The following is a 15,285-nucleotide window of genomic DNA, read 5'->3' as shown; positions in this document are numbered from 1 at the left end:
AGAGGTAAAGTACAAATACATGGAGATGTTCGGTTAGAGAAGTCAGCAGCCTCCTCCTGTTTGGGAATTAGCTCTGATACCCCAGGAGGCATTGTCTGTCATTGCCTTTGTCCTACCCAGCCAGTCGGTGTTGCAGATCTCCAGGGCATCTGTATACAAAGCTGGGTTGTGGCTGTCGTGGATCGAGGGACTCTGGCCAGTAAGAAAAGCGGTTTTCCTCTCCGATGGAGAGCTGTTGCAGAGCAGCTGGGATAGGAGCGTGCCCTTCGTAGCCAAAATATTCAGGTCCACTACTGCCATCACAACCTGTGGCCTTGTCTAGCTCTGGCAAAGCTCCCAAAGTTACAGGTAATAGCTCTCTGGAGCTGCGGATGCTTTGTATTGGTAGTGGCATGGTTGTCAGCATGGATTTCACGTCCCTGCTCCTTTGAAGTTGCTGCTCCTGACGTTTATGAAGAGGACCCTGAGGGGTTAGACTGAAGATAATGGATGGAATTAGCTGTTGGATTTTCCTGGCTTATATGGAGGGTCAGGTCTTATAAAGGCACTTTGCCCATCATAGTTTACAGCAGTCAGAAGCTGTACTCTCTACACGTAGATGTTTTGGGTGCATTTCTTCATTCTTACGTATGCCAGTGTGTGCACATCCCTCAAAATTTGACCTGCGTAATCAAGTGTTCCTGTATTAAATGCTGTCAAGGGCTACACGAGAGTTTTGGGTTCTCCCATCTCACTCCTAGAACGCTAGCTCGACAGACCACTGAGTTTTCTACAGCAGGCAAGCAAATGAGCAATACCTTCTGCTTAGTGCCTCTTCCCTCAGAGTATGGCATATAAAAGGTTGTCATGTTGAAATGGAAAACTGGCTGGGGTTACTCCCTTTTCAGAAAGCTCCTTCAGCGCTTCCATTGCTGATGGGGAGGAGATGCTTATCTAGCGTGTTTTAAAGACAGGGACTTCAGCAATGAAGAAGCCCCATAACCCACCAGAAAACTTGGTGCTGCCGTGTGGTAGCATCACGTAACGCAGAGCCGAGCCTCCAAGGCAGGTTAAAACTGCGTGGTGACCTTCTGGCGACTTTGCTTCCAGTGGTTTAGGTCTCACTGTGAGAAAGCAGGACGGCAGGACAGGGTGCTCATCCAGGGAGGTGGTGCTGTGTTTTCCTGTGTTGTTGCTGCCCTCCAACAGAGCTCAGAAAAAAAATAATCATAATCCTGATGTGAAGTTACCCTTCCAAGCGATTTGCTCATTGGCACATGTAGAATGAGTGCAGCATCCCCGTGCCCCACTGATGTGCAGTGCTGATCTGTGGAAGGAAAGGCAGAGGGCTCTTCGGTTAGGTTTAGCCCTTCCTGGCTGGTTTAGAGGGAAAATTAAACTTAGGGCTTCAGGGTGGAAATGACCCTGAGCTAGGAAGGAGTAGTTAGCGGTAGGCAAGATGAAGGGGACATGTCCCGAGTTTGGGCTGCTTTTTCTGCATAAGTACTACGCACCGATTTCTCGTTTTCCTCCTCCTCCTCTTCCTCACTCCTTTTTTCTGTCCTGGGGCAACCATCCTGCTAGCCGCGCCTTCTCTGAAGAAGGCATTCCACCTCTTGTTGGATGCATCCCACTCTGGCAGGACACCTGAATCCATAAAACAACCAGCCCCAGGCCGCAGAGGGCATCATTTCGGATCCTAAGAAGGGTTCTCATTCCTCTACAATGGGGTCAATCTGGGGCTGGGGGGGGGAGAAAAAACAAACAAACAAACAAACAAAAACAAAACAAAACAAAACAAAACAAACCACCTGTGTGAAGACCACTCCTGCCTGTGAAAAGCGTGCTTGCATCCGCCGGAAAGAAAAGGCTGGTGAGCCCCGCCGCGGGCTGTTTGTATGATTGTTTCTTTCCACAGCTGTGTTTTTTTGAACTGCTCTTCCTGTGTTCTGTTATAGAATAGTCTTACAGGAACCAATCATTAGCGCTAAAATACCTCAGGTAGGAGTGCCAGTGTGACCTGCCAACCGATCAGATTGTGGATTGCAGTGGAAAAAACTGAATTATACTAACCATTCCAGCACCACATTGGAGATGGGAACAGAGGCTTTTTTAGGGCAGCGCAGACTCCCGTGTGAGCCAAGCCCCCGCCGTAGCAGGGCGGCGTGTGTCCAGATTTCACACCGAGTGGCATTTCATTCGAAAACTGTGTATACGTAAATTCAACGGAAGGGTTAACAAGGTCATGCTTGTCCCATTACCATGTAGAAGCACCTGCTGCAATGGACGCTGTTGTCCTGTCACCTCTTTTAATTCATTCATGCTCATTCCTGGTGCACGTATGCCACCCCTGCTAATCCAAAAATACTGGAAACGGTCCTGGCCCTCTCTGCTTCTTAACTTCTGCTCTAGGGCACTGTAGGGGTGGAGAAGGCACACTCAAGTCATGACAAATTAAAAGATCCCCAAACCGGGCTCTCCGTCTAAACTGGCAGGTGGCCAAATGTGTCCAACTGGTACCATGAGTTGCACATTGCTCCGAGGGTATGGGAATGCTCGTGGCATCGAGTAAAGGGTGCCAGCAACACGCTTTGTGCACCTGCCTGAGGCAGCAAGGGAAGAAGAAAAGGGAAGCTTATGGTCATAGGATACACCGACAGAGTAAGCTGTAGGTTTGGATTTCCTCACATTCCCATTGCGTTGTCAGATAATACGGACACAAAGAGTAGAAGAGAAGATGGGACTTATTTTGTGCTGAACTGTGCAGCCTTTACATGCTCATTTATTTGCGTTAACACGTTCAGTAATTGGAATGCTGCTCTAAATTGGGATTGCAGCTTCCGATATAGCTTGTTTTCCCAGGTTTGTTTCCCTGAAATAACGCATTATTGAGAATGCTATCAGCTAATGTTAAAGAAGGGATTAAAAAAACGTTTTCTTGCTTCACTGATGAGCCAAGGATGATAATATCACAGAAGAGTCATTTGAAATTTGGGCTCTTGTGAACACCTGAGCAAATCCGGTTGTTTGCCAATTGAGATCTATAGGCTCGGGCTCTCTACACGTTCTCATGGGAAAACGGGTTCAGCACAGCCCCAGCAACACCGGCAGGATAACAAGAGAAGGAGAACTTAAATTAGGATAAGCAGCACTTCGAGTTGTGTTCACCTCTCTCACCTGCTCCCCACACAATCCAAAAGACTGTACCAGAAGGAGCCCGTCTTGTTTGAGACAGTCCTTTTGGTTGTCGACTGGCCCAGTAAAAATGCATAAGGCTGTTTTTAAACTGTCCCCATTGACAGAAATGTCTCTGAGCTAACGTCTTCGCAAGAAGCTCAGACACATCCATCTCCTCTGAGACAGGGCTAAAGATTTTAGACTGAGCCTAGACGGGTAAACCTGTCCCTGTGGGATGGCTTCACTTAAATAGATGGAGTGGGGAGGTTGCGCAGCTGTCCTGGATTTCTTGCACAATGCCACTCGATGGTGTCTTCTGTTGCAGTCTGGAGGAGCGTGGTGCAGCTAGCCAAGGGCCTTTTAAAAATTATTTCTTCTTTTATTGGGAAACACGATTGCTCATGTTGGGTGAGGATGCTCTACTCTGATACAGTTCATACTTAACGAGAGTACCTGGAGTGAGTGGCATCAGAAATCACTAGGGGCGGTAGGACCTTGTAGCTGAGGTGACGGATGAGCTTTGCCTACCACTTACAGTTCTGTGTGAGCAGGGAGGGCAGGAGAAAGCACCTGGGGCATTGGGCAGGCTGAGTAGGGCTGGAGATGCATTGAGGGAAGCCCACCTGGGTCCCGGGTTAAGGAGAACAGGAGCGTCAGCTGGGTGAGGTGACCTGCACAGCCTGGTGAAAGCGTTTGTGGACTCAGGAGGAGTGCTCGCTGCAACTGGCCTCCTCCGGCCTTCACCCTGTTTCGGTGGACCTGCTGGTCACGCTAAACACATTCCCGTCTCAGAAATCCCCCAGCTGTCCGCACTCATTGCTCCTGTGACAGGAACGTACCATGGCCATTATAATCCCCATTTTTGGTTTTATTTGGAGTACACACGAGTAGGCTTTGCAGGCCGCTTGGAGCTGAGCGGCCCTGCCCGGGAGTGTGTACCCCTATCCCGTGACATTTTTTTTAAATTAACAGTAGCTTCAATTTTGCATCAGTGCATGGTTAAACAGCAATACACATGTCAGCTATTTCTTAACTTCATTTCTCCAATGAATTATTTCTCCTGTTTTTTTTTTATTTATTTATTTTTTCTGTTTTTCTTTTTTTTTTTTTCTTTTTCTTTTGTTGTGCAGTCGACTGAAGAAATGTTAACATCCCGCTCTAAATCTCTCAGTGGAGTCTCTGTTCCCTTCTCTGATATAACAGATGGGTTATTGCTTGTTATAATTATTAACATCGTGGTGTGGGACAGGGCTAGGGTGGGAGCCATCCCGGGGGCGGGGGGGCGAGGGCGGGAGGCTGCGGGGAGTCGTCGAGGTTGGAATGTTAACTCCAGTGGTGACTGACTGTTTCCGTAATAGCAGGTTGTTGTGGCTGCACGCTCTAGTACTTGAGGCTGTGTACTTCACTGAGCTTGTGGTAGAGCCTAGGGCGAACTGCTGTCCCAAGAGAATGCTGGGATGGATAGAAACTAGCCAATATGAGTCTGAACGTGGTGACTTTGCTGGTTGTTCTAGCTCCAGATGTCAGCATGCTTAGTTTTTAATTTTGATTAATAAATGTTACGCCATCCCTCCCCCTCCCCCTTCCCACACCTGATTCCAACCCTTTTCTTTTTTTCTTTTTTTTTTTTTTTTCTTTTCTCTTTTTCTTTTGTTTTGGTTTTGTTTTCCTTTACGAGAGACGTGAGTTAAACGAGAATTACATGATAACCCTTTTCTGGTTTCAAACTGCATCTCGCTGCCATGTGTAGGGCCTGTGCCAGTCACGTTTGGAACGGCTTCAGATGTGAAATGTGGCTGGTAGGTTGGTAGGTGGGAAGGAGGGTGGGAATCGGGGGGGGGCTGCAGCAGCCTGCTCTGCTGAAGGACAGCACCATGGGGAAATGTCTTCCATGCCATGCCCAAGTGACAGACCACACCAAGAGTTCAGGAAGGTCACGAGCTTAAGGAAACGCCACAAGCTCCTAATTTGGTGAGGTCGGTGAAGGTTTCATTTGGATTGCCCCCTTGTTCCCCTTGTCTCTGTCATGTTTTGGAGGTGGAGGTAGTGGTGGCACAGCAGTAGCATGCCAGAAAGAAACCAAAACCTCCCCGGAACATCAATCTGAAGGGCAGGGATTGAAACCACTAGGTAAGGGGGACAAAACCATGACACAACGTTCCTTTCAAGCAATGTGGTGATGTTTCACAGGTGATAATTTGGCTTACTCTCTTCTATTGACAAGAAGATTAAAAGCTCTGCAAGTCTTTCTCCTCCAGAGTAAGAAACCATCCCCAGGTATGTTTGGGGTAGCATGCAAGCCATCGTGGGGGCAGTCCCACAAGGGCAACCAAAATGAAGTTAAAATCATGACTTCTATTTTAAAGGCTGTCTAGACCCAAACAGCACTGCTGAGCCAAGACAAAGTCTGCCCTGCGGTGGAGCTGATCTTGTCCTCTTAGTTACATACAGCCGTAAGATTTATAGGGGAAAAAGCGGTGGAGATATTTTGAGCTGATTCTGGAGGTAAAGAGCATAAGCCTGCCTTCTGGTCCTTCCAACTCTTGAAATGTCACTTAAAAGGGAAAAAAAAAAAGCCAGAAGCAATCTGGAGTTTTCTGATGTTATTTATGGCTCATTGTGTTTCTGGCAAATCAAAGCCACGGTTCATTTACCATTGCTCCCCCATAGAGTTTACAGAAACGTGTTCAGAAGCATACAGTCAGGAAAGATCTAACCTGGGCTTCAGAGCTCTGTCGTGACTGCCACGCAGCCTTAGCTCCCGCTCTGAGAGGTGGCAGGCACCCGTCCCTCGTTACTGCGAGGTGCACGGAGCTGTGGGGCTGAGCCTGGGCTTCCTCTGTTGGTGGGAATTCTGGTAGGACACTTGCAAGCCTTCCTCTGGGCCAGGATTTATGTTTTGCCAGCTCAGCTGTAACTACATATTTAGGATCTGCCTCTTCCCAGTGTAAGCATTTTAAAGAGCTTTACTACAGATGTGTAACGTAGGTGTAAATGCAGCAGCAGTACGGTCTGCTCAGATGTAATTTCCCCCAACCTGTTTCTTTCTTACTCTGAGGGAGAAGAGAATGCTCCGGTTGGTATCTGTGTCAATTTGCTTGTTGGCAGCCCTTTAGACCACCAGAGATTGACTTCTCTGACCTTCTTTTACTGATTGCTTTTTGGCTTCTCTGGCTATTGATGCTTTTATGCATCTGAACCAAAAGAAATTCTAGCCTTTGGGGTCTCCCAGGCTTAGAAAAGAGACAAAGGAGAAAAAAAAGCAGGAGCTCCTCTGAATGATGCCCTTTCTAAAATACATGCTTCACAGAAAGTGCCCACCTCTGATTTCCCCAGCGTAAGAGGAAGGGGACATAAAAATTACATTGCATACAGTATTTCAGCTCTCTTCTGATTTTCCGTTCCTCCATGCCAAATTTAGTTTCCTACAGGGATATCACCATGCCCAGGCTCACTTCAGTTTATTCCTTCTGCTAAACTGGGAAATGGAGGAGCCTCCTTAGTCCTTCAGAGCAAAGGGAGATAGGAGTTAATGGGCGATGCTTGTGATAGATAAGACATGGGAGCTGATGCAGTTTGAAACACTTCCTCTCCTTGTGATGTGTGTGATTCCTTTTTTTTCTTTCTTTTTTTCTTTTTTCAATTTTTTTTTTTTTTTGGCTCTGCGTGGGTGGACAGGTATCTGTAAAGTCAGTTCTCTTCTCTCCTGCAGGGTGGATACGCAGCCTACAGATATGCACAGCCTGCTACTGCAACAGCAGCCACGGCCGCTGCAGCCGCTGCAGCAGCTTACAGCGATGGGTATGTAAGGGGGAGGCATCCCCGGGGGCTAGCTTGCTGTGCTTGGAGGTTCGAGGAGCATTGATCCATTACAGTACTTCTACTTTCCCCGTTTCTTTGTCTTACTTGCACTCGCACGTGCACACTTGCATGCACAACCCAACGTGAAAGATTCGAGTGCACGACTTGTCTCTCTCTGCTCCTGGGGCGCTGTTGCCCTCCGGTCTGTGTGGGCTGGCACAAATCCTGGCCTCTTCCTTTATCCTGGTGGTTCTCTGGGCACAGGAGGCAGTGTGCTTATGGCCTCAGAGTTGAGAGACCTGGTTTGCATTGCTGGCTCCTTGCTCTGTGACTCTGAGCAGGTCGTTCCATCGCTGGGTGCATTTCTCTCCCCATCCATGAAGTAAGAAGGGTTCAGCTCGTCCAGTACTCTCGGGCGCTTTAACCTGTGGTCCTGCGTAAATGCAGAGGGTTATCATCATCAGAGTGCTTGCCTTAAGATTTGTTATCTCCCGTGCAGTAAGGCTGTGTTTTGATCTTTAATCTGCGCATGTCAGAGCGTTAAAGTTCATGCTCCCTCCTCATGCTGGAGAACCCCTTTGCTGCTCTCCACTTAGCAGCTGCTACCGTGCCAGTAGCACTAGCACCAGCAGCCGCCCTCCTCCCAAATTGCATCGCTCGAGGTAAGGGATGCACTAACCGTCTCGCCAAGGCGCTGACCTCTTTCCTACAGGTTGAGCTCACGGCTTCTGCCACCTTCCTCCTCGCAGGCCGGTCCCTGCCCATCTCATACGGTGCATGGCAGCATGCCCATCGGCTCTCTGCGGAGAGGGGCTGCCTGTGTGCATGTGTGTGCATGTGTGCATACATGTGTGTAGAAGGGCATGCTGCTTCCTCCATCGCCCGTGGTCAGAAGGCTGTTTCTCTGCCCCTCCAAAGTGACTTTTTTTTTTTTTTTTTTCTCTCATGTTTTCTCCCTCTCTTCAGTTATGGCAGGGTGTACACAGCAGATCCTTACCATGCCCTTGCCCCTGCCGCTAGCTACGGAGTTGGCGCTGTGGTAAGTTGAGATTTTCTTCCTTGTGCTGTTTCTCATTCCTAGCACGGGCATCAGCTGCTCACGGTGTGTATCAGGGACCGAAACTCTATCCAGAAATACCTGTCCACTGAGGGAGGAGGTCCTTAGCTGCAGTGCTGGCTCCCCATTCTGCATTCCTGTGTCTGTCTGTGTGCTCTAGGAAAGGAGCTGGGTTATAGGAGACCAGAAACCATTTAGTCTTGTACATCTTGTACAAAGGAGGAGGTTGAAGGATGACCAAAAACATCAGGAGCCAGAATGTCATTGCTGACTCGGTATAACCGTATCAAGGAGATGGGTAGAGCAAAAACCAGCAACGGCTGGAGATGCCGGACATCCTTTCTTGCCTTTTTCATTAACTTAATTAAGAGCCCTTTAGAGCTCTGTTGCACGATGAGAAATCAGCCCAAGGGAAAGCAAGGGAATAAGTTGTTCTTGTGACATCTTGCAGCAAAGCTGCTCCACTCGGTTCCCTCTTCCACCAGCGGAAGGATGCGGCGTCCTGCCTGCCAGCAGGAGTTACACAAGGGCAGGGATGAGGTATATTGGCATAGGATGGGAGCAGCACAGCTTGCTGAAAACACATGCTTGCCCATCTGCTTCCAGCCAGTGCAGGAGCTGTTTTGCTGCAAAGGCTGCAACGCAAATGTGCGCGGAGAAAAAGACACCCACATACAGCTGGCTGCAGTGGAGCACCTCCCTTTGGGCTCAGCGCATCACGCGGGTTCCCGTTAGGGTCAGTGGAGGAAAAGCAGGGATTTCTAGGATACCAGGTCATCGTGTCTGTTTTAGATCTCTACCTTAAGGTGAGGTGGAGAGCATCCTGGAAGTGTGTGTCTGCTATCCAAAAAGTCAGTCTAGACAGCTGGCTCAGAGGTTATGACCTGTGAGTCCCGCCTCTGGTACTGAACTCCCTGTGACTTGGGCTTGCCAAAGTTCACCTCCAGCTGTGGGCACGTCCTCCAGAGCTATGTTTTTTGGTTTTTGCAGGCAGAGTTCTCCTCTCTTACTCCTTAGGGGGACTGATGGTTGCGGGTCAGTGCCGGGACACTTCCATTAATCCTTCTGAGAGCGTTTGGGCACTGCCCCTGAAGGTTTCTTCCAGGTTCGCTACCTAACAACCTCTTCTCTTCTCCTTTAATTTCTACAGGCGAGTTTATACCGAGGTGGCTACAGCCGATTTGCCCCCTACTGAAGTGACGTGAGCCCCCTGCAAGTGGGACAGCCCCCCCAGTTCATGAGGCCTGGCTATTGCAATATTTACTAGTAGAGGAACTCTATAGCAAGATGAGGAGGAAAAACAAAAAAACAAAAGAGAAAATACTTTTTTATACCTCACTATGTTCTTTGAATATGTATTTTTTTTCCTTTAAATTTCTGCCTTTAATTCTTTTGTTCCAAAGATTGTGCTTTTTTTTTTTTTTTGGTTGTTTTATTTTTTTGTTTGTTTTCCTTTTTTTTTTTTTTTTTTTTAACTGTGGTAAAAAATAATGCATTTCCGTGTCTGTATGTTGGTGCATAGCTTATCCTACCAATCACGGAAAAGGCGATTAGCGTTAAGGAAAGCTGTTAGAAACCGAATATCATGCAATTAATCAGGAACACACAGACAGAGTTACTTCCCTGGGTCTGGTGCTTGGTGCCTGGGAGACAGGAGGACGTGAGGGAGAAGTCTCCACCTGCTGTGTTTCTGGTCTGCAGAAGGAAGCACTCCCTGGCTGTGGCTGGGACCTAAATGCTGGTGGGAAATAGTCATTTACACGCGGAAAAAGGGGGAAATGCAGAGACTTTCCTCGTTTTTTATCACCATCTGACGCGCACAGGTCTGGGACAGTTTCAGCAGTGTCAGGACTTTAGACTTGGCAAGAGAAGATTTCCTCAACCTGCCCAAAGACTTTGGCTGTTACCCGCTGTGTAGGGGACGAGACTTTGAAAGGAGTTTTTTTTGCGGAGGATGATCTTCCCCCTACACACAACTTACTCTAGCTGATTGTTGTCCATTGCTGGTGGCTGTAATTACCTTAGTTTCACATCCTCCTTTTCAAGATCTTTCTCCCTTGCTGTCCCCTTCCTCCCTCTCTTCCTCGAGGAGTGGCAGCCGCAATGCACCACCCCACAGAGCACCTCTGCTGCGGACAGCGAGCGGCGACAAGGCGGCGGTGAGGCCTCGATGATGAAGAAAGCTGAGGCTGAAGACTCAAGCATCAGAGCCGTGCTTGGGCACGCCGAGGTCCAGCCCGCGAGGTCTCTCTCCTCCTGCTCATCCTGAGCTGCTTAGGCACTACTGCAAGTGACCTGTTCCAAATAACACGAGCGAGACAAACGAGTTATGTATAAGCTGCTGAGGTGAGGGTCACGCATGTGGGTTCGTGGCGGGGAAAGAGTGTCATGTACATCCAAGCGTGATCCTGAGGTAGTTTTGTTTAGGTCCGGAGGTTGAGGGGAGGCAGAAGCGGCTTGCACAAGCTCTGAATTCATAGGAACGTCCCAGCAGAAGCTGTATCCAGGGCCCTCACAGAGCCACGTTGCAAACCCCGGGGCCGTTTTGCTCAGCCTGCCATAGAAAGCTGATGCCCCTGGGCTGCCGGGTCCGTATTGACACTACATATGATAAGATTTGGAAGAGGAGAGACCGTTCAGGGGAGGACTCCACAACTCCTGAGACCGTCCCCCTTCTGCTCTCACCAGCAGCGATCTGGCTGGGTTACAGAGCTGGCTTTTTAGCTGACGGCAGGAGCAATGCTGCGGCGGGGAGCTGCCGCTCTCCAGCCCTCCCCGCTCAGCTGCTGGCCCCGAGCGCTCCCAGCAACCCCGATGCTCAGAGGCAGGTGCTCTTGTGCTCTCTCTGACCCTGTGTTAGCCTAAAAAAACCTGCACTTCTCTGCCTCAACTCTCTCACTTGGTACTGGGGTGAGCGTTTCACCCCCAGAAGGGCTGCTTGGAGCACGGGTTCGCTGGTGGAGCCTCTCCCAGCTCCTGCCGCACGCCGCCTTCTTCTCCACCCCCAGCTGATACCAGAATAGGAAACCTCCTGCATTTAACACTAAGCGGTGTCAGCCAGCAGAGCTCCCCGAGGAGGTGTCCTGGCCCAGCCATGCACAACCACGCGTTTTTTTTCCTCTTCCCCAGCGAAACACGCAGCCTCTCTGGGCGCAGCAGAGAGGAGGCACCTAAAGGAGAAGGATGGGGAAGCCATGAGTTAAGCTAGCGACCCTAAAGCTATTGATTCTCTGGAGGAATAGCTAGAAAAAGGGGACACCAAACTGCCAGCCTGTTGGCCACCTTTCGTTGTTGTTGTTTTTGTTTTTGTTTCTTTTTTTTTCCTGGTTTTGTTGTTGGTTTTTATTATTTTTTTTTTTTTCCAAGCCAAAGTTTGGTTTGTTGCTGTTATGACAATTTTTTTTTGTTGTTTGTATATAAATATTTTAGTTAGATTGAAAACGGGGAAGGGGGGAACAGGGCGGTCGGGGGCTTTCACAAAACCTAGGAAACGAGGGGAAACGGGGGGCACGCGGGGGGCTTTGGCTGAGCTGAGGGAGGAGGCGGGGGTAGGACCAGTCGCGCTCGCCCCCCCTGCCCCCGTCCTGCGGTTCAGTTCAGCTGGTTCTGACTGCGGCTCCCCAAAAAGCTGGGCTCGCCCTCCCCGCGTGCCCTCCCTTGCCCCTGGCGGTGCAATCGTCCCCGTCCCCAGCTCTGCCTCCCTCTCGGCCCCTTCCTGCCTCCCGGCGCAGTCTATGCACGGCGGCTTCAGCCCACCCCGCGGCTCCTGAGAGTCGGAGGGCTTGCGTGCGGAAGCGCCCACCCTTTGCGGGGCCGCAGTCAGTCCTCTGCTGTAGGATCTCCTGAGTGATGCCTGCCTGCTCCACGCCAGCCAGCCTGGGGCCTCCCCGAGCCCGGCCAGCTCCTTCCCTCGTGCCCCGGAGTTATTTGTCACCGTGTCCCCGGCCACCCGCTCGTGGTGCCCGGGCGCTGGAGGCGGCTGGCTCTGCGGAGCGCCATGCCTCCCAAAAGCTTCCCCGCCAGCTGAGGCTTTGCAGCGAGGTTTCTGGAGGAGCTGCTGTGCCACGGCGGCAGCGCCGCGCTTTCTTCTTGGCAAACAGCGGCTCCAGGTTCGCTCGGAGGCGCAGCGAGCTGGCTTGAGATGGGTTCAGAGCAGCCAAGCCTTGGTTACGTACCTGTCTTCTGGAGAAGCGAGGACAAAGCCTATATCTCCCTATGCAAAATGATTGACTCTTCATGAGTTAACCCCGGGCCCAGACAGCAGCTAGTGCTTGTCCCGGAGATGGATCTGCAGGCGCGAGTCCCCAGGGCTTGGCTTTCAAAGGGAAAACCTGCACGAGGCAGGCTGGCAAATAGCTTGCTGCTTGCCACCTTGCCTGGTGGCACCGGGATTCCTCTTGGTGTGGAGGACGAGACGTTCCTCGAAGTGTTGCTGTCTGTACTGTCTTGCAGTAGGTCTGGCCAGCACACCGTATTAATACCGGTATAATTTTGGATTGAAGTGCTAATTTTTTATTTTTTTTTTTAATTCTTATTATTTTTTCTTTTGAAATCTGCTGGTCCGTCTGTCCGTGTGGATATATAGTTGTGCTGGTACAAAGGTGAGCTCTACTGGCGTAGTGCGTGCCCTGCTAGGAACGCCCTCGCAGCGCTCCTGCACCCCGATGTGACCGTCCCCGTGCTGGGCAGGCTGCCCCGTGGGGTTTGGGACCTGGAGCCAACGGGGAGCCCAGTCCGAGCCTCCTGCAGCTCTGTGGCAGGCGAAGCAGTCGTGCAGATCCCGTGAGGTGAGCTCGGGCAGACAAAGCCATGTTTCTCGGCTGCTGAAGTGCCCGAGAGCTGCAGGCTGGGCTTGCTGGGGAGCTTTGGGATGCTCAGGGCTCTGTCGGTGATCCTCAAGGACGATGTGGGAGCAGTCGGGGCGCTCCTCCAGGTCTGTTTCCCCGGCCCTAAAGCGAGAGCCCTGTCCCAGCCCTGAGAGCAGAGGAAATCACGCCTAGGGGAGCACTTAGAAATCGGCTAAAGGGAAAAGCAGGGGCAAGCTCCGGGTCTGGCTCCAAAGGGGAAGGATGCCCGCGGGCAGCTGCCGGCCTGGCGGGGTCGGGGGATGCTGTCCCCGGTGCGGAGGGGCGATGTGTGAAGCGTGTTACCTGTTTGCACTGTTTTAATATAGGACGGGGCGGGGGGGGGGGGGGGGAAAAACAACAACAAGCAGCAACCCAACCTAGTGAACGCGATGAACATCCGATGTAGAACTTCTCTGTGTTTTTATTTTGTCATGCTCTTGGGAAAAATGTCCAACATTTTTGTAGTATACACCAGTGAGACTTGATTCTTTGTTGCATAAAACACTATTTTTGGTGATGTTAATGTCTGAAAAGCCTCTTCCCTCCACCCCCCCCCCCCCACACACACCTTACCGGTTGCCCTCTCCACCCTCTCCACCCCAGTCAAACTCCTCTTCTGCAAGGAAAACTCCACAGTCACCCAGGCAAGCAGGAGGCCGATGGCCGGGGTGCGAAATGGGGCCCTTCCCAAGCAGGCTCTGGGGTTTCTCCCTGGTACACGTTCCTCTAGCCAGGAGTTTGCAGGACAGCAGCCCCCAGCCCTCTGCAGTGCACACAGCAGCAGCAGACCCAGCGGGACATGGGGACACCCACCTCCCGGCTCCGTTGCTGCTGCTGACCCTGGAAGGCAATTTTTTGGGGTCTTGGAAAGCTCTGGCAGCGACTGCCCTCTGGGCACGGGGCTGAGCGCCTGCAGGGCCCGGCACACGCATCCCCCACAACCTTTTGGCACGTGGTGGGACGAGGGCACGCCAGCCAAAAGCCTCGCCCCATCTCACCAGGAGATGGCTGGTATCCGAAGCCGTCCACCCCAACACTCATTTTTTGGCTGGCAGTCAGCAAAATGCCAGTTCATCTTGATTTTTTTTTTTTTTAATTTTTAATTTTTTAATTTTTTTTTTTTCCTTCCCTGAAGTGGGTCAGTAATAAATCTCCTGCCAGATTGCCAGCTCCCCGCCGCTGGAGGGGCTCGTTGTTTCCCCCAGGAGCCAGTTCCTTACAGAAGCCAGGAATCAGGCCTCCCACCGGAGCAGTCTCGGTTCGCTCATGTTTGTTTTTTTTTTTATTTTTTTTATTTTTATTTTTCTGTTCACAGGATTTTGTGTGCACGCACATGGTGTAGTTTTGGCAGCTTGGTTCGGCTGCGCTATCAAGTGACGAAATAATCCTCTCTTACCCCAGGGGATACGATTTGTTTTGGTTTCTTTTTTTTTTTTTCCTTTTTTTCTTTTTTTTTTTTTAAATCTGATAAATCCTGCTTGTACATAGCTGGAGCTAAAACCTGGGGCTGACAGCGAAGGAGAGCCGGGGCCGTAGAGCGCCGTGGAGCTGGCGGAGCATTTTACTGACCTCACAGGCTGATCTACTTGAGACTTGGAGATTTTCCGTGCCAGGCTGAGATGCCGCAGCACCTCCAAAGGCAGCGACCGACTTGCCCCTGTCACACGCGGCCTCCCCAGCACCTCCCATTGCCAGGTACCGCCGGGGAGCAGGACGTGTCCCCCCGCGGGATGCGGTCCCTTCCCCCTGGATCATTTCCTAGGACGCCCGAGCCGCTTGCCCAGGGTCCCATTTCCCTGCCGACTCTGGAGAAGCAGTATCTGCATCCCAGGGCTTTGTGACAGCCTCTAACTTCCCGCCCCCCCCTCGTTAAGTATCATATTGTATAGTAGCTTTCAGACCATACAGTATTCATTGGGTTATTCCTATTATTATCAAGTAGCTGGAATTGTGAAGGTCGGAGTAGTTAGATCTTTAGCTTTTATTCCTTTTTTTTGTATTACTATCCATGTGTATAAATTATTGATCATGTTGCTGGCTTTTATAAACTCTAAGCAAGGGGGGAAACCCTTCCTAACCCTTTGCAAATGGTAATGAAGCACTGTTTTTAAATAAAAGAGAGAAACACCACCCTGCTGCCTCCTGCCTCTTCTCTGTTTTGCTGTGCCCCAGGTGAGTCGCGCTGGTGCCATCCATCTCCCCGCCGGCCACCACCTGAAGAAATTGGGGAGCTGCTTGGAGGAATGAGCCTGGAGATGTCGTAGCACCAAGAAAGGGCAAAGCCTTGGCAAGCTACACCAGCAAAATCTCAGCCTGGTGTGCTCGTGCTCCAAGCAACCCCACTCTTTTCCCCGCTGCCCGTTAGCAGAAAGCACCGGGTGTTTGCCATGCGATAGGGAGCCTCTTTCCCCCACCCTAAACCTA

General features: G+C 50.8%; 1 protein-coding gene across 16 annotated transcripts in view; it reads left to right on the top strand.

Moving 5' to 3' along the window:
* RBFOX2 (RNA binding fox-1 homolog 2) overlaps window positions 1–14,991 on the top strand; it is a 157,711-nt gene extending 142,720 nt beyond the window's left edge. For 8 of the 16 annotated variants that reach the window (XM_084502514.1, XM_084502525.1, XM_084502524.1 and 5 more), the window contains 4 exons: window positions 1,938–1,980; window positions 6,869–6,957; window positions 7,924–7,996; window positions 9,165–14,991. In XM_084502514.1, coding sequence (XP_084358640.1) covers window positions 1,938–1,980; window positions 6,869–6,957; window positions 7,924–7,996; window positions 9,165–9,209 — 250 coding nt within the window. In that variant the 3' untranslated portion in view covers window positions 9,210–14,991. Of the gene's footprint in view, window positions 1–1,937; window positions 1,981–4,286; window positions 4,364–6,868; window positions 6,958–7,923; window positions 7,997–9,164 lie in introns of those variants that run through there. The other 8 variants (XM_084502515.1, XM_084502528.1, XM_084502527.1 and 5 more) reach the window with 3 other exon arrangements.
* The last annotated feature ends 294 nt before the right edge of the window (window positions 14,992–15,285 follow it).

The sequence above is a fragment of the Aythya ferina genome, assembly GCF_964211825.1.
Source record: "Aythya ferina genome assembly, chromosome: 1".
Classification (NCBI taxonomy): Eukaryota; Metazoa; Chordata; class Aves; order Anseriformes; family Anatidae; genus Aythya; species Aythya ferina.
Note: the sequence above shows the minus strand (reverse complement) of the source record. Positions and strands in the feature narration are given on the sequence as shown.